The sequence below is a fragment of the Cynocephalus volans genome, chromosome 1 (genome assembly GCF_027409185.1).
Source record: "Cynocephalus volans isolate mCynVol1 chromosome 1, mCynVol1.pri, whole genome shotgun sequence".
Taxonomy (NCBI): Eukaryota; Metazoa; Chordata; class Mammalia; order Dermoptera; family Cynocephalidae; genus Cynocephalus; species Cynocephalus volans.
In genome coordinates, this window is record NC_084460.1 from 294,372,477 (window position 1) to 294,392,070 (window position 19,594).

The following is a 19,594-nucleotide window of genomic DNA, read 5'->3' on the forward strand; positions in this document are numbered from 1 at the left end:
AGCAGGACACACAAAACACCCCTGAGAACTGGAGGAATTCTGCACTCACCTGAGTGCTCCCCTCCAGAATCCAGAAAGAACCAGGACTTTACCAGAGTCCCTGCTCCTGATCTTCCATAACCGAAAAAAGCTAATGAGTGTCTCAAAGTTAACATGTCCAAAATCAAACCTTTGACTCCCTGCTCATCCCCAAATTCAGTCTTCCCGCTCAGCGATGTTGTTCAAATCAAAAACTTGAACTGTCCTTGATTTCTTCCTTTCCGTCCTTGCCACTCCCAACATCAAATGCATCAGCATATCCTGTTGCCTCTAAAAATTTACTTCTGAAATGTGTCTCAAATTGTCTATTTCTCTCCATCTTGCCCACCCGCCATCTAGTCCCAGCCCCTGTTGTAGAGAGCACTAACATTTATAAAGCAAATATGTTTCACAGGGCCTATTTTCCAAAGCCCTGTAGTCTCAGATTTAGCCTAACCTTTTGGAATTACATATAGAAATGTTAACCTTGCAAAAAACAGGAAACTTTCCCCAGGCTAAAGTCTCTGATATTGATATAGAATTGTGGCACAGCAAAGTTGCTAGCTCTCAAGGACAGATACCCTTGAGAGCAGGTTAACCTACTGATTGATATGTAAAGATACTAGGAAAATTGCTGTAGGGAAAAACAGTGTTTGCTAAGATCAAGCTTTTGTTGGTGGATCAATTTAACTTTTTCCAAATTGTATTATGGAATGTCACTTTGCTTGTTCCATAGATGTTACCAGCCTAAACTGTTAAACTATACTTAGCTATAACCCCACCTATGTTCTTTTCCTGTAACTTCCTGGTCTGGAGAATAAATACAGGGTGAGAACCCCAGTTCATGGTTAATTTCCAAAACGAGGAACGCCTCTCTCTTGAGGGTTCCAAGAAATTAACCCCTTCAGGGTCTCTCACTGCTCAGAAGAAATTGGCTTTGAGTAATCCTTTTGTGGCACCATCACCCAGGGGAAGAGAGATGATAAATTCATGTGAGGCAAAGCAACACCTGTCACTGTTCACCTCAGCTCCCCAATGGCTGCCTCCTGCAGACTTCTTCTCTGCACTCTCCTGCAGTCTGCCTTTATCTACACAGAAGCCAAGGGTATCTTGCCAGAACAGAACTCTGATCATGTCACTCATCCCTCCCTTAAAACAGGTTAGAGGCTTTCCTTTGCTATTAAGGTAAAGGCCAAAAAATTGTAACGTGGCCAAGAAGGTCTTGCATCTCCTGCCTGGCCTTCCTCCCCAATGCTACCACCTACCATGTCTCCTATGACTATCAGGATCCAGCTTCACTGGCCATCCTTAAGTTCCTGCAGCTCTTGCCCCAGAGACTCTGCACCTGCTGTACTCTCTGCCCAGAGGAACCCTCTCCACACAATCTAGGTAGCCCCCACCTCCTATTTCAGGAGAGCCATCCTTCATCCCCATTCCATTTAGGTCAGTTATTTACTTCCACAAAAACATCGGGGGGGGGGGGTTCCTGCTACAGAAACCTACTTTAATTTGAAGTTTTACATATGTATACATATTCATTGGTGTGATTGTTTGATTGCTGTCTGTCTCCTCTTTTAGAGTAAGATCCATGAAGGAGGCCCCTCCTTGCTGTTGTCACTGATCTGTCTCCCTCAGCTAGCTCAGTGCCTGGCACAAAGTAGGAGCTTATAAATATTGGTTGCATGATGAATGAACAAGTAGAGTCCTGGTAACAACTCTCATTGATGACAGGGTCCCCGTAAGGTGTGGGCTCTTCCCAGAGTGGACAGACTCACAACATATCAGCTAGAGGGAATGTGATTTTGCTTGATTTTTGTTTTCATTTTAGCTGTTGGAATGGTTAGAGTTGCCAAAAACTTACTTGTTTTTCTCTTTTCTCTTTATTTAGCTAAAGCTTGCTTTCACTCTGGACCATGAGACTGGATTGCCTCAAGAATGTCATATCTATGAGTACCGTGACAGCAACAAGTAAGACACCCAGTGGGAAGTAGTGTCACCTTACCATGGTATGCAGCAGAAGTACCTATAGCCTGCTGGCACTGGGCTTCCTTACAAAGGGGTTGTCAGCAAGGGAGTCACATTTTTTGCTACTGTACTAGAAAATAGCTGGCACAAAAATACTTCTGTAAAATCTTTTTTGCCTCTAAATATAGGACTTGAAGTACTTGTATAGGAGAAATTGTGGTGTGTTAGAAGTACTCACATATTCAAATGCAAACCATCCTGTCTGTCCGGGCTGCAGCTGTCTGCTAGAGCCACCCTGCTCTTGGTCGCCAATCCTGTGCACGCTAATTTGATTCACTGTGTGACTTTGGATTTTGTTGCAGTTCCGTAATCGCTGTCTGACTATACTTATGTTTATGGGTTTTGTTGTTATGGTTTACCTTGTGAATTTTATAACTGGGAGATTTCTGGGTACTTAGATTTAACTTGGTGGCCTTGCTTGAGGGTGGTACCTGGCATAATTTTATAGCACCTCCTTTCTTTATCACAGACCACCTCCTTGACTGTGTATTTTAGTTTGCAAGACAGTGGAAGGGGTGGGGACTGAGGCACAGGGAATGTGTGCTGATGATGACGATAATGACAGCAGCTACCATTGAGCACCTACTACATGTAAAGCACAATACTGGGATAACACTTGTTATCCCGTTTAATCCTCAAAACAATCTGTAGAGTGTTCTTTTATTATTTTTGTATTCGCAGAAGCTGAGTCTTAGGGAATTAAAGCAACTTGCTCAAGCTTACTTGGCACAGCTGTGAGAGACAGAGTCAACAATATCATGTTTACTCTGGAAAGAGAATAGATGGAAGACAATTGTCCCAAGTTGTTACTTATGGAAACCCCAGTCAAGGATAAGAGGAGTCCCCATCTGGACTTGAGGACAATGTACTCTGGTCTCATTGTTTAACTATCCAAGACTTTTAATATTATCCAGTGGAAGGAAACAATTAGGCACATGACGGCAGAAATGTACTTTACCTTCCAGAAGAGAAACGCATTTCTTCCTCAAGAATTGTTGCTCTCTTATGAGTAGAAGATAGGTGACTGAGTGCCCTCATGACCAAATCTCCATTCAGATTACCTTCAAGGCATTGTTAGTCTTTGTAAGTTATCTTTAGGAGGAGGCCAGAGTAAACCCCCAATTCCCACCAAATTAATCACAGGAAAGATTGGCCAAGCATCCTTTGACACCTTTTTTCATCCTCTTAGATGGCACTATTTCTGGAAGACATTTCTAGCGTTTCTAGGCCATTGTGTCAGAATCACCATCTCAGTTTCTTATAATGCTTAATTCAGCAGAGAAGTGACCTCTCTGGTAGGGATGTCATGTTAAAGTACATCATCACCAGCCTAGTATACAGAATGCCCACAGTAAGTGTTGGTTGCCTCTCCTTCCCAAACAGAAAAATTGGCTCATGACTTCCTTCTGTTTTCCAGTGCCAGCAGGGCTGTATCCATGAGTTGTGGCTACAGTCAACAGTATGTTGATTGGGAAGGAGTGTGTGCACATGCCTTGGACAGCCCTCAGTTGGGTGTGATGCTCTCTTGTTCAGAAGCAAACTGCTCTCCCCACTTGTGAATTGTGAAGTATAGCATGGAAGACCCCATGAACCTGACCATGACTTCTCCTCTCGCCCAGCCTCTTCCCTGTCTGTGTTCCTCTGTTCACTTTTAGAGTCATTTCTCCTAGAATGCCTGAATCCAAATATTGGTGTAATAGTAGCATTTAGGAAATGAGGGTATTCAGCCCAGGCCCCAAGGAGCCCAAGTTGTCTCAGGCCAAGTAATGTGAGAGCAGCAGCAGCAGAGTGATGACATTCTACAAATGAAAGAAACTAGCTTAAATAGTAGTTTGACACAACAAATTATTGATACTACTACTTTCCTGGGTATTCCCTGGGTATTCCTTACATTTATAGTAAAGTGTAATCATTTTAGTATTCATCTCTGTTTGCCAAATTCAATCCATCAGCACAAAAGTTGTTCCAAACAAGTATGAGGCTGTTGGACAGTTCTCCCAAGTGGTTTTTACTTTCAAATGGAATGGTACTGATAATGAGCACTCTACTTTTGTATTCCCTAGATTATCTATCACTTTCCTTCCCTGGAATCTCCTGCTAGCCCTGAACCTTGACTCTGTCATCCTGTTCCCCTTCTACATTAAAGGGGCTTTTGCCTTCTCTGGGCTCCAGGGAGGACAGGCCCTGGGACTTGTCCATCTCTGGTGGGACTTGGACCCTTCTTCCTCTTGGGCTAGAGACATGGCTCTCAGGTAAACATTTTTAAAGCTCTGAGGTTATTAGAGGAGAGAAACTGTTCTATTGTGCCTTATGTTAGATTAGTAAAGCTCTCTACACCAGATTATTCTGTCAGCCTCCCCAAAACTGTTCAAATCTGCATCTAAGAGGTGTGAGGCCTCACTCCCCCGATTTTCTCAGAGACTACCAATCACTACCCATGGACCCAAGGACCACCTTCATTTTCTCTGTTGTAGAAAACTTGACCTACCTTTAATAATAAATCCAGTAAATCAAGGGTTCATTGAGTCATTTTTCTTAAATTTAGGTTTGGAGATCTCTTTACAAGGGCAGGAAACAAGGCCTAAAAGACTGAATAGTTGTGTATGGGAATTCAGTTATGCATTTGTTAAGCCCCTGCTCTACACAATGTGTTGTGCTAGGCGTGAGGGAGACAAAGATAAATTAGACTTGGCCCGTGCCCTCAAGGAGTTTGTACAAATAGCAAAGTACACTCCAGGACACTCTGGGATGATGATGTTCCAGCAGTGGTGAGAATCAAGTGCCATAGAGGTAACAAGAAGGAAAGTGAGTGCTTCTGACTTTGGAGCACCATGTGGATGGAGGTGACCTTCACAGACAAAGAGCTTTGCCCAGAGTGCTCCCTTCTCTCCATCACCGCTGCTGCCTCCTCCTCACTGCCTGGACTGTCACACTGCTTTGCACCCTGCTCTCCCTTCTGTCAGCTGGTTGACCTCCAGTCTGTCCTCTCTGCAGCCAGAATGAGCTTTGCATGTTTTTTCATTCTGGTTGCTTTTGAGACCTTATTTTTGTCTTTGGTGTTCTGCAGTTTTTCTACATTATGTCTGAGTGGATTCATTTCTATTTATATTCTTTAGGACTCAGTGTAGTTCTTCTCATATGGAAATTCTTATCTATTATCTCTGATTATCTTTGGTTCTCTCCAGTCTCTCCTGGAACTCCTGTTAGAAACCCACTATCTTATTTTATCTTTCCTATCTTTTTTCTGTCTCCTTGTCTGCCGGTGCTATATTCTAGGAAACTTCCTTAAAAGTGTCTGCCAGTTTAATCTCCTTGTAGCTGTTTGTAATCTGCTGCTTAATACCCCTTCCTAATATGAGAGTTTTTATTTTTAATTTTCAGAAGTTTAATTTTACTTTAATTTTCAGAAGTTCTATATGGTGCTTTTAAAAATCAGCCTGTTATTTCTGGGGTATTTTTAGTGTCCTAGTCTTTAATTATAATTTCTATTCTTTCTCTCATCTCTAATTATTTTCATTATACTGATTTTATAGCTTCTTTCAGATCATTTGATTATTCCTAGTTCTAAGGGTACCAGTTCTCCCATTTGTTTTGTCTACTGACTCACTTTTACGTTTATTTCCATATGTGGTTTGTTACTTTTTATTGTAAGATCTTCCTAAGCATGGCTGTGTTTACTGTGGGAGGTCCATGTACTGTGGGTTGTAGATGTGTTCTTTCATCACTTTTCTATTTGTTCTCAGGACCCCAGGAGTTTCCTAGGTCCTGCCAGTTTGGATGTTAACCTCTTGGTTTAGAAGTCCCAACACCTGTGTAACATGCGTTCAGATTCCACACCCATGGGCGGTGTGGGCTTGAGATCCCCATTTCTCAAAGGAGATGTCTCTACTCTGCACCACATACAGACATCCCTCTGGACTGTGAGAAAGGTCTTCCCGATTCCTTATTCAAAAACCAACAGCCAATCCTGGCTTTATGTGGGGGTTTTAGTTCCAGTTCTGTGGCCAGATCTTCTGCCTCTGTGGGCATTAAAATCCCAGCTCCTGTAATTACATCAAAGTCTGATACTCCCAACCCCCAGTTGCCATGGTAAAAGTTACAGCTCTGATTTAGTCTCCTCTTCATTTCAAGCATCAGGGATTTTCCCTTTATTCTGTCATGATCAGTTTTATATTTAGATTATTCTTTTGGGTTTTTTTTTTTTTGTCCTTTTTTGTGACCGCGCTCAGCCAGTGAGCGTACCGGCCATCCCTATATAGGATCCGAACCCACGGCAGGAGCGCCGCACTCTCCCGAGTGAGCCACGGGGTCGGCCCAATTTTTTTTTTTTTTTTTCTTTTGGTATTTTTTACTTCTCACTTCTCTGTGATTATTTTGGGAAAGCAGTCCATATCAGGTCAGTCTACCATCTTTTTTTTTCTTTTCAGTCTACCATCCTGTCAAAACCAGAAGTCTGAATAAATTTTTAAAATGCAAATCTGATTACTCACTCATTCAACACTGTATAGGGAGTTTCTGCTGTGTACTAGTGTAGTACTAGGCACTGGGGCTGCAGAGCTGAGTGAACATGACGCTGCCGTCAGAGGCTCCTGGGCACCCGTCAGCAGCAAGACAGTTCTGTGATTGCCCCACCTGCCTACCGTATGGACCCATCCTCTCTTCCTGCTCCAGTGTCCCCTACAGCTGTGCCCACCCGACCCCCTCAAGTCTCCCTCACACAATGTCTTCCTGTATGACCAATCCATTTCCTGTTTCTAGAACACCCCTATTCCCTACAGCCCCTTCCCACCCATCTGGGTCACCCCTGCTTCTCCTTCCACTGTCAGCTAAGTATTACTTCTGGGAAGCCTTTCCACACCCCTAACAATCATCACCAAAGCCGAAGCAGTCGTGCCCTCCCCATGGTCCCACAGCATACCTATCTGGTCTTGTTTCAGCACCTATCACAGTGCATTTCAGTCATTGGTTTACTTGTCGGCTTCCTCCACTAGTCCATTTGAGGTCAGGGCTTTGTTTTGTTCATTTCAGTACCCCTAGTGCCTAGGCCAGTACATGGCAAATAAAACTCAATGAAGGCAAGGCGGAGGAACCTAATTTTGTTCTTTAGAAAGAAAGAGAGCATGGCTATTGGAGAGCCAAATATTTTTCCAACCTTTGTCTTTTCATTTGTTGTGGCATTATGTATGGAAAGTGAAAGTAAATGGTCAGGCTCCCTCGGGGGTTCAGAATCTTGCTGAGCATTTGATGTAAATAAGTTAACTATGCATGTGCACCCAGGTGTTTCTTGGTTATTATCTGATGTAGTTGTGGTGAGCACTCAGGTGTTCCTGGGTTATCAGGCTTAAGTATAAAGGATGAGTGGCTCTGATCCACAGTGCTCCCCTACCCCGACCCCACCCCCGCTGGACACCCAGTGGGGGGAGCCACAAGGGGGCCACTACTGCTACTGAAGGCTGTTGCTATAAGCTGTTGCTGCCAGGACCCCCAGGACATCCCAGGAGGCCACTGCTGCTGCTTCTGAAGGCTGGGAACTGAGCTTGTGTCCGAATGAAGCATGTCAACTCTGCCAGCAGCTCCCAGGATCTTTTTCCAATTACCTAGCTCGTGACCTGTATGTGAGGGGTCTGGTGACCCAGCCTGGCATGTGAGGGGTCTGTGACCCAGTCTGTACAATGGGTTTGAAGGGTCTGAGCACTAGTCCAACACATTATCATGAAGATTAAATTACACGTGTCAGACTAGGGCTCATAGACCCTTTCAAACCCGTTGTGCCCAGACTAGGTCACAGATCCCCACTGGGCTGGGTTACAGACCCTTCAAACCCATCCTGTGCAGACTGGGTGACAGACCCCTCACATGCAGGTTGTGAGCCAGGTAATTGGAAAAGATCCTGGGAGCCGTTGGCAGGTTGACATGCTTTATTTGGATGCGAGCTCAGCCCCCAGCCTTCTCAACAGCAGCAACAGAAGCAGCTTACGGCAGATCCAGCAGCAGCCCAGTGGCCTGCTTGGGGGCATCCCAGGGGCCCTGTAGATCAGAGCCCTTTGTCCTTTATATTTAAGTCAGATAACCAGGAACACCTGAGTTCGAGTCAGATAACCAAGGAACAATGCACATGCACAGTTACATCAAACAATAGCCAAGGAACACCTGGGCGTACGTGCACAGTTAACATTTTTACGTCAAACAGGCTTGGTCATGCTCGGCAAGATTTCAAACAGCTGAGGGAGCCTGGACCATTTTTCCATTTTCCTTACAACATGACATCAGGGAAAACTGTCGCTTTGGATAGTTATGAATTCTGAAGAACTAACGTATAGAAAAAAGATGTAAAAATTTGGTTTAACTCTGTAAATATAGTAGTAATGATAGTCATTTACATCAACTGCCTACCATTTTTTCCCAGATAGTGAGGCGTAGTAATAATTATGAAGAGCGTTAAATATGTCAGACTAACTTGTGGAAGCTAAATTTGATTGCAAGCTATACTTTTGTTCATGATGTCTTGAGTTTATGATCCATGTGACGTAATAGTGATAGGAGCTGCCACCTCCTGAGTGCCCACAACTTACCAGCACTGGGCTAGGGGCTTATCCACCTTAATTCTAGTTCTAAAGCCATTCAAGAAGGATATTATTTTTCACAATTTTACAGACTTAAAAAAGAGAGCTTTTATTAGTTTCACAATTTTACAGAATAAAAAATAAAGACAAAACAAGACAGAGCCAGAGAGGTTAACTTGCTAAGGTCATGAGTGTTGAGAGCATAGCCTGGATTCTGCCCCAGGTCTGGCAGATTACAAAACTACCTGCCTTTCTCTCCACAGCATAAAGCTGGAAAGAGTGCTGAGCAGCTTCTAGCTTCTTCTAGGTAGGCCTGCTTGAGAATCTCTGTCTAGGAAATTCTAAGAATGCCGGTCCCTGCAGACACCAGGGTGGGTGAGCAGCCTGGGCTGCTGGAATGAGCTACTGACTTGTTATCGTGAGGCCATGTTTGGCCAGTCATGCTTCATGGTGGATCATCGTCCATCCCGTAGTATAGCTTATACATTTGTGACAGAAGACACTGATATGTCCCAGAGCTGTGGGAGAGTGGAAAGAGGTGATATGTGTGGTGTAGCTGTATGAGCTGTAAACTACTTTGGAGTTATTGGTGTAGTTGCCCTTAGTCCTTGCCTGAGGGCTCTTGCAGTGGGCCCTGGCAGACCCAAGCCCTAGTTTTGGGGTGCCCTCTCTTCCTCCCTGTTGGTGGTTGTGCCTTACCCTGGTCCAGACAACTGAGGCCAGCAGCTGCCAGGGGGTCAGTTGTCCCTGCAGAACTCTCCAAGGTCTCTCCTGAAGCTCACAGCCAGCTCCTCTACTTACTCCATCTTACTCTTGGGACAGCTTAGTTTGCTAAACTAATGAAATGAAATCTTTTTTTTTTCCCCTGCCTACCTGACTCATTTGGCACATTGAAACACATATCATCAAAGCTACGAGCCGGCGTCTAGAGGTATGAGAGAGAGCTACCTTGTGGGATTGATTTTCCTCAGTGCAAGTGTCTGCCCACGTTCATAAGCCTGCCTTGAAGGAAAGTGTCACTGCAGCCTTCTGCAGGAGAGGACAGTGCGGGCTGCATGTCCATCCTCCCCAACCCCCGGTACCTGGTAGCTCACTTCACTGGCCTATGGCAATAGCCAGGGCTTGGGTGGGGCCACCTTATTCTTTGTCCCAGCCCATGAGCCCATAGTCCTTTGTGGACCCGAGGGCTTCCTAGCGTGGCCCCTGCTTGGAGGATTAACCTGCTCAGCATCCCCCTCAGTCTCAGAACGCACTCTCCAGACGGGCAGAACAGACCCAGAGAACCAGCCTTAAAATCACACAGTGGTTCTCTTTCTGTTGTTTTGTTTTTAGAATGGAGGATGTGGTGGGTTAGTTCAGGTCCACTGACAAGTAGACTCCAAGCAGGATTAATGTATGAGATATATCGGGGAAAGGCCTGTGAAGGAGGAAGGGAAGGAACATGGTGGGCCTGAGGCTTCCAACAGTAGCCCTGCCTGATCCCCGTGAAGGAAAGGGGTGAGGAAAAGAGGGCGTTGCAGGAGAGCCTCAGCCTGCCGCGGCCAGGCCAGTGGAGTGGCCACGAGTCAGAGCTGCTAGCAAGAGGAGTTTCACATCACACAGGACTGTGTCTGCCTCAGGACCCTGCCCTGCTAGTCTCTGCTAGGAGCAGCCAGATGGCCAGCAGCTGAGGCCATTTGTCACTTATGCCCCTTCAGCAGGAGGTATGAATAGGGCTTTCTCATGGTGGTCACTGTCCACCCCTTTTACTACACAGATCTACTTCTCCCATGGCCTCTCTTCCCCAGTTGGAGCTTAGAAAAGAAAAGGTAGTGGGACAGACCACTGCCTCCATTGCCATAGTGGGACTAGGGGCCCAAGCTGGTTCTCGTCCTCCCTTCCTCCACTGTCCCTTCTAAATTCTTCTCCCTCTCAGCTAGCACCTCAACAGTCCCAGCAGCTTAGCTGCTGGTATAGTCCAAACCTTCATGGCTGAGGTTTCTGAGCCCCTGGCTATCATATCCTTCTCAGGCCAGGTTGATATGTATGTCTGCATGTCTGTTCATGGTTACATTGGGGCAGGGTAGTGCCAGGGGGTCCCCTGGGTTACACATACCTCCCTTCTTGCCCCCTTCTGATCCAGGTCTATTACCCACCCCACCCCATGATGATGACTCATCATCTGCTGGTCCCTGGACCACAGAGTCCAAAGTATCCAGTAGCCGTCACTGGTAGTTCAGAGAGACCCTTGCTGTGTCACCCCTGGCCTCTGTTACCTTAAACTATCATTGCTGTGGGTGTTAATGAGCCCAGCTCTGTGACACCCACTTCTGCTCTCCTCTTTTGCCTTCAGAGGAGCACCACCACTAAACTCCTTGTGATACCAGTGTCCCTCTCACCAGCACATTTCTGAGGACCTTGGTGAAGGGGGTGTCCTGTGGATCCCCCTCTCCTGGGTCTCCTGGACTTAAGTGGTACATCCATTGCAACATGGCCCTGCTCCAGCCTCCTCGGTCCTTCCTCTGCTGTCTGCCAGGCCATTCAGGCTCAGCCTTTGCTCAGCTTTAGCCATCACTTTCTCCAGGCTTCTCAGGGCCACCACAGCAGTGAGTTTGCCTCATTCCTTGGGGACCTTTGCCAGGGTGTTAAATCCTGCATCCCAGGAAAATACTACCAAATCAATGAATTCTTGCTCATCCAGTCTTATTTCCTGTCCCCATGATCAAGCCCCTCAAATCTTGCCAGCTAATTCTTCTCACTCTTCTGGGGTATAATCTTTTTCCACCCTTAGCAGGACCAACAAGTCCCCAGCTGGACTATACTGGTTTCTAGCCCTAGTAATGGGCTTGGCAGCCCAGAAAGGAGGTCGAGAATACCCCCAAAGAGGAGAGACCTCTGCATGTCTTCCCGCATGGGGCACTGCTGGCCTTACTAGGGAAGGGTGGACCAAAGAGGTCTCCCCACCAACCTGGTTGTCACAGTTGGCCTTTAACTGCTGGTTAGGGGTCCTTGGTTTGCCATTAGCCTTCTGCAGAGCATCATTCACCTTACAGCAACCAGCCAACTCAAGGGTCCTTGTGCACAACTATGCCTGCTGGGGCTTTGCAGTGGGTATATCATAGCAAAATGATGCAAAGGCTTCTTCCCAGGGTGTTTCTGTGAATCTCTGAGTAGTTGGTCACCACTTGTGCCAGGGTCTGTCTGTGCACACATACCACTCAGAAGAGTGTCTGCTTTGCCCACCAGGTAAAGTGAACCTGTCCCCAAACTCCATCTTTCTGCCTGTTGTTTTAGAACCACTCTAGTCCCACTTGTTCAGGTCTGCCAAGAAGCAGATACCAAGGCAGGATTAGATGTGCAAGAGATGGATGGAGGAAGACACCTCTGAAGGATAAAAGACAGAGAGCAGGAGAAGTCAGGTGGAGCCTTCAGACCTCGACACATATCTGACCCTGTGAAGGAATTAGGGAAGGAAGAAGGATGGGGTGGGGGTTTGGGGGAGGGTCTTAGGCTGCAGCCCAGTTTTAAGCGGAGTTTGGCCAGGCTGATGGGAAGTCTTCAAGCCAAAGGCAAAGTCGCCTGTTGGAGGAGGCTCACCTCTTGCAAGACCTGGCCTGCATCAGGAGCCCAGGTGCTCAGTCATTGTCTGGGAGCAGTCCATGGGAAGTGTGGATCCAGCACGAATTGTGGCTTCAGGGCAAATGCAGTGTTGGAGCAGAGTAGCTGCAGCTGGGGCCATCCAGCAATTTATGCATGCTTCATGGCAGGAGATCTGAGTGGTGCCTTTTCCTGGCTGCCACACTTTGGGAGGAGAGAGAGGAGGGGGTTCATGTACCATGTCCTTGTTGAATTCGTTTCCCCCTGTGCTTGGTTCTTTTCCTCTTCCTTCCCCCTCAGTAAGCAGAGGGAGTATTTCCCAGCAGCCCTGACAACTTCAAACCAGCATCAACACTTCCCAGTACTTTGGAAATGACACTTTCCATCTGCACCTTGGAACTGATGCCAGTTTCCTCAGGCTAAACAGTAATGTTACCTAAGAGCCATTCATGGCAGAGGGCAAGAGCTCCAGGCCTCCCACAGACACTGCCAGGTTTGAATGAAGAATGCTTTTCTTGTTTCTCATGAAGCCTTGGTTTAGGAGAAAGGGGAGCTGGAAATCAAGAGAGAGGAGGGGTTGGGAGGAAGTTGGAGGCAACACAGCCAGAGAGGTGCCAGAAATAACCTCACAGGAGTGAGCCTGCAGCTGGAACATGCACTTGGCAGGAGGCCACTTGCAGTACAGGCGGGAGCTCACTGTGTTGCATCAGGCCCTCAGTGATGCAGGCATGACTCCTATCCCCGCTGCTACACTAAGGGTGGTGCTCAGCAAAGGACATGTCTCCCCACTGTCTGCACCACACAGAGCGATATACCTTATCCCTATATACTTTTCCCTCCCCTTGCCTCACTCCATGCCATAGCAATCATGATACCTTGGGTGCCAAAATGCAGTGTTTGGTTTAACTTCACTTCTCCCTATAGGAAGAAGAGAGGCTGTATGAACAGTCCCATTTTAGCAAGAGGGAAACCAATGCTTTAAGAGGTGCCCTGTCCAAAGTCAAGCGGTAGATAAGAGGTCAAGCCAGCAGGCTTCTCCCTGGGATACTGCCTCCGCGGTGTGATACACAGCAGGGGTGGGGCCTGGGACAGCTACACAGAAGTGGTGCTGCACTGCCCTGTGGGGCCAAGAGCCAAGAGGGCAGCAAGGCCTGAGGTAGGGCAGGGCCTCCTGTGTTGCTTACACTACCTTTGGGGTTACAGTCACCCAGTCTCCTACACATGTAATCTGACCTACAAGGGCGAGGGCAAGAAGAAGATCTTCATCAGCCGTGTTCAGTCAGCATCCTTTTTCCACCTACGGGAGAACCTGGGAGGGCTGGAGGCGGAAGTCATGTTTTATTTATTTAGCTTTCCCATTTTATTAAATTTATTTTTCCTTAATCGGTACATAATAACTGTATATATTTATGGGGTACATTGTGGTATTTGGGTATGTGTGGACAATGTGCAATGATCAAATCACGGTAATTAGCAGGAAGTCATGTGTTAAAGCACTGAATTCCCTCAGCACAGGTTCCTATGGTGCCACCCCTTCACAGAAATCGCTAGCCACTCAGCTCCAGCTGGGTTTCTGAGACCAGAACTGATCAGAGCAAGGAAGTGTGGAAGCCACAAAAATAGAAGATTGTCCTGGCCATAGACCACCTACAGATACATCCATGCACATGTGAAGGCACACTGCACCATGCCTCAGCATGTAGTGTGGCTTATCCATTCTGCCATTTTCTTCCATAGAACACACTCTGAAAAACATATTTTTATAATAAACTCACTTTGTAAAACTTATTTTTGCACTACAACATGCACAGAGAAAAGTATATAAATCACAAGCTTCTAGTTGAAGGGAATATTAGAAACTGAACACACCCAGGTCAAGAAACAGAACATTGCAGCCCCAGGAGCCTCCTGAGTCCCCTCCTCTCCTCCCAAAAGGATAACACTATCTTAATTTCTAACATTATAGCTTAGTTTTACCTGGCTTCGAATTTGATATAAGTGGAATCACTCAGAATGTTCTCTTTTGTGTCTGACTTTTTTTCTTTCAGTGTTGTTTGTGAGAATTCATCTTTCTTGTTGCATCTAGCTATAGCCCATTGATTTCATTGCTGTGAGACTCCCCTTTGTATGAATACATCACAGTTTATCTACTCTGCAGTAATTCAATCAAAATTTGGGTTGTTTTCAGTTTGGGGTTGTTATGTATAAATCTGCTTATATATGTCTTTTGGTACACATATGTGTGCATTTCTTTGAGTATATACCTAGGAGTGAAATTACTGAATCAGATGTAATTCTACCAGCAATGTATGGGAGTTCATCTGTTTATTGGCCATTTGGTAGAATGCCTTTTCAAATTTCTGCCATTTTTCTAGTGGGTTTTCCTGTTTCTTTTTGATTTACAGTCCTCTCTATTCTGGATATGAGTCCTTTTTCTTGTTATACATGTTGCAAATACCTTCTTTCACCCAGTAGCTTGCATTTTTTGCTCACTTTGGTGGTGTTTTGATGTAGAAAAGTGCTTAATTTTATTGGAGTTCAGTGTATCATCTTTTTCTTTATGATTAAATGCTTTCTATATCTCATTTAATGAATCTTTACCTATATCAAAATCATGAAGATATTTTCCTACATTATCTTAGAAGATTCTACTCAAATTTTTATTTGTTTGTTTGTTTATTTTGGCAGCTGGCAGTACAGAGAACCAAACCCTTGACCTTGTCGGAATCAATTTTTGAATATGGAACTGCAAGTTTTATGTTTTCCATATAGATATCTAATTGACCCAGCATCATTTATTGAAAAGACTTTTCTACAACTCTGCTATGCCACCTTTGTCAAAGATGTGCTTGGGTCTGTTTCTGCACTCTGTTCTATTTCACTAATCTATTTGTCTCTTCTGTTGCATTCTTTTTTTGTTGTGCTATCTTTGAAGTCCAGTCTTTTTTTCCCCCCATTTTTATTTATATTTATTTTTGTGGGGTACAGTGTGTTGTTTCAATACATGCATATACTGCAAAATGATTCACTTAAGATAGATAACACAGTTTTATACTTGTTAGTCCACCCCTTCTCCTACCTTCATTACCCCCTTCCCCTCCCAGCCTCTGGTAACCATTATTCTACTTTCTACTTAAGTGAAAACCACTTTTTTTTTTTTTTTTTTTGTGCCTAACTTACTTCACTTAACATGATGGTTTCCAGTTCTATCCATGTTGCTGCAAATGATAGGGTATCATTTCTTTTTATAGTTGAGTATTATTCCATTGTATGTATATATACCACAGGTCTTTTTTTCCCCATTCTTCCATTGATGAACATTTAGGTTGGTTCCATCTCTTGGCTATTGTGAATAGCATTGCGATGAACATAGGAATGCAAGTGTCTTTTTGATATACTGGTTTCATTTCCTTTAGGTATACATCCACTGGGAGAGCTGGGTGGTAAGGCAGGTCTGTTTTTAGTTCTCTGAGGAACTTCCATACTGTTTTCCACAATGGCTGTATCAATTTACATTCCCACCAACGATGTAGGAGAGTTCCCTTTTCTGTATATCCTCGCCAGCATTTGTTTTTTTCTGTCTTGTTGATAATAGCCAGTCTAACTGGGGTGAGATGATATCTCATTGTGGGTTTTTTTTTTTAAATATTTTATTTTATTTTATTTTGTCAATATACAATGTGGTTGATTATTGTGGCCCATTATCGAAACCTCCCTCACTCCTCCCTCTCCCTCCTCCCTCCCAACAATGTCCTTTCTGTTCGCTTGTCGTATCAACTTCAAGGAATTGCAATTGTTATGTCTTCTTCCCCCACCCCGGTTTTGTGTGTGTGTGTGTGTGTGTGTGTGTGTGTGTGTGTGTGTGTGTGTATTTATTTATTTATTTTTAGCTCCCACCAATAAGTGAGAACATGTGATATTTCTCTGTCTGTGCCTGACTTGTGTCACTTAATACAATTCTCTCTAGGTACATCCATGTCATTGCAAATGGCAGTATTTCATTCTTCTTTATAGCAGAGTAGTATTCCATTGTGTAGATATACCACATTTTCTGTATCCACTCCGTATCCACTCATCTGATGATGGACATTTGAGCTGGTTCCAACTCTTGGCTATTGTAAAGAGTGCTGCAATGAACATTGGGGAACAGGTATACCTTCGACTTGATGATTTCCATTCCTCTGGGTATATTCCCAGCAGTGGGATAGCTGGGTCATATGGCAGATCTATCTGCAATTGTTTGAGGAACCTCCATACCATTTTCCATAGAGGCTGCACCATTTTGCAGTCCCACCAACAATGTATGAGAGTTCCTTTTTCTCTGCAACCTCGCCAGCATTTATCGTTCAGAGTCTTTTGGATTTTAGCCATCCTAACTGGAGTGAGATGGTATCTCAGTGTAGTTTTGATTTGCATTTCCCGGATGCTGAGTGATGTTGAGCATTTTTTCATATGTCTGTTGGCCCTTCGTATATCTTCCTTAGAGAAATGCCTATTAGCTCTTTTGCCTATTTTTTAATTGGGTTGCTTGTTTTTTTCTTGTAAAGTTGTTTGAGTTCCTTGTATATTCTGGATATTAATCCTTTGTCAGATGTATATTTTGCAAATATTTTCTCCCACTCTGTTGGTTGTCTTTTAACTCTGTTAATTGTTTCTTTTGCTGTGCAGAAGCTTTTTAGTTTGATGTAATCCCATTTGTTTATTTTTCCTTTGGTTGCCTGTGCTTTTGCGGTCATATTCATGAAGTCTGTGTTCAGTCCTACTTCCTGAAGTGTTTCTCCTATGTTTTCTTTAAGAAGTTTTATTGTTTCAGAGTGTATATTTAATTCTTTAATCCATTTTGAGTTGACTTTAGTGTATGGTGAAAGGTATGGGTCTAGTTTCATTCTCCTGCATATGGATATCCAGTTCTCCCAGCACCATTGCTGAAGGGGCAGTCTCTTCCCCAGGGTATAGGCTTGGTGCCTTTGTCAAAGATCAGATAGCTGTAAGTGTGTGGGTTGATTTCTGGATTCTCTATTCTATTCCATTGATCAGTGTGTCTGTTTTTATGCCAGTACCATATTGTTTTAGTTATTATAGCTTTGTAGTATAGTTTAAAGTCAGGTAGTGTTATGCCTACAGCTTTATTTTTTTTGCTCAGCATTACTTTGGCTATGCGTGGTCTTTTGTTATTCCATATAAATGTCTGGATAGTTCTTTCCATTTCTGAGAAAAATGTCATTGGAATTTTGATGGGGATTGCATTGAATTTGTATATCACTTTGGGTAGTATGGACATTTTCACTATGTTGATTCTTCCAATCCAAGAGCATGGGATATCTTTCCATCTTCTTTTATCCTCTCTAATTACTCTCAGCAGTGGTTTGTAGTTCTCATTAAAGAGATTTTTCACATCCTTGGTTAAGTCAATTCCTAAGTATTTTATTTTTTTAGTGGCTATTATAAATGGGCAAGCTTTCTTGATTTCTCTTTCTGCTTGTTCACTATTGGAGAATAGAAATGCTACTGATTTTGGTGTGTTGATATTTTAATTTGCATTTCCCTGATGATTAGTGATGTTGAGCATTTTTCAATGTGCTTGTTGGCCATTTGTATGTCTTCTTTTGAGAAATGTCTATTCAGGTCCTTTGCCCATTTTTTAATTGGGTTATTTGTTTTTTGTTCTATTTTTTGCTGTTGAGTTGTTTGAGTTCCTTATATATTCTGGCTATTACCCTTGTCTGATGTGTAGTTTGCAAACACTTTCTCCTATTCTGTACGTAGTCTCTTCACTTTGTTCATAATGTCGCTTGCTCTGCTGAAGCTTTTTAGTTTGATGTAGTCCCATCTGTGTATTTTTGCTTTAGTTGCCTGTGCCTTTGTGGTCTTGTTAAAAAAAAACACTGCCCCCTCCCATCTCGTGTAGCATTTCCCTATGTTTTCTTCTAATAGTTGATTTTTGTGTATGGTGAGAGATAGGGGTATAGTTTCAGTCTTCTGCATGTGAATATCTAGTTTTCTTAGCAACAGTTTTTGAAGAGACTCTCTTTTCTGCACTGTATATTCTGGGCAGCTTTGTCAAAAATCAGTTGGCCGTAAGTGCGTGCTTTTGTTTCTGGACTCTCTATTATGTTCCATTGGTCTATTTGTCTATTTTTATTCCAGTACCATGCTGTTTTGGTTACTATAGCTTTATAGTATATTTTGAAATCAGGAAGTGTGATGCTTCCGACTTTGTTCTTTTTGCTCAAGATTGCTTTAGCTATGGGCCAGCCCATGGCTCACTTGAGAGAGTGTGGTGCTGATAACACCAAGGCCAAGGGTTAAGATCCCTATATAGGGATGGCCAGTTAGCTCACTTGGGAGAGTGTGGTGCTGACAACACCAGGTTAAGGGTTAAGATCCCCTTACTGGTCATCTTTAAAAATAGAAAGAAAGAAAAGATTGCTTTAGCTATATGGGGTCTTTTGTAGTTCCATACAAATTTTAAGATTGTTTTTTCTATTTCTGTGAAGAATGTCACTGATATTTTGATAGGGATTGCATTGAATATGTAGGTTACTTTGAGTAGTATGGACATCGTGATAATGTTCATTCTTCTGACCTGTGAACATGAGATATCTTTCCATTTATTTGTTTCCTCTCCAGCTTATTTCACCAATGTTTTATAATTTTCATTACAGAGGTCTTTCACCTTCTTGGTTAAATTTACTCGTATATATTTCTCTTTTTTTGGTAACTATTGTGAATGGGATTACTTTCTTGATTTCTTCTTTAACTATTTCATTATTGGCATACAGGAAGGCTATTTTATGTGTTGATTTTGTATCCTGCCCCTATACTGAATTCATTTATTAGGTCTAGTAATTTTTTGTGTGGCATTTTTAAGGTTTTTTTGTGTATATGATCATGTCATCTACAAACGGGGATAGTGTGACTTCCTCCTTTCCAATTTGGATGCCCTTTATTGCTTTCTCTTACCTTACTGTGCTGGAACTTCCAGTACTGTGTCAAATAAGAGTGGGGAAAGTGGGCATCCTTATCTTGTTTCAGATCTTAGAGGAAAAGCCTCCTATTTTTGTGCATTCAGTATGATACTAGCTGTCAGTTTGTAATATATGGCCTTTATTGTGTTGAGATACATTCCTTCTATACCTAGTTTTGTTGAATATTTTTATCACGAAGGAGTGTTGGTTTTTATCAAATGCTTTTTCTTCATCTATTGAAATGATCATATGTTTTTTTTCCCCTTCGTTGATGTGTTGTATCACGTTTATTAATTCATGTATGTTGAACCATCCTTGCTTTCCTTGGGATGAATCCCACTTGATCATGGTGAATGATCTTTTTAATGTGCTGTTGGATTCTGTTTGCTAAGTTTTTTTGAGGATCTTCACATCTGTGTTCATTAAGGATATTGCTCTGTAGTT

General features: G+C 43.5%; 1 protein-coding gene across 6 annotated transcripts in view; it reads left to right on the forward strand.

The window, feature by feature from the left end:
* DIS3L2 (DIS3 like 3'-5' exoribonuclease 2) overlaps positions 1 to 19,594 on the forward strand; it is a 401,609-nt gene that overhangs the window by 352,933 nt on the left and 29,082 nt on the right. For all 6 annotated transcript variants that reach the window (XM_063104706.1, XM_063104715.1, XM_063104740.1 and 3 more), the window contains exon 14: positions 1,907 to 1,986. In XM_063104706.1, the coding sequence (XP_062960776.1) occupies positions 1,907 to 1,986 (80 nt within the window). The remainder of the gene's footprint in view (positions 1 to 1,906; positions 1,987 to 19,594) is intronic.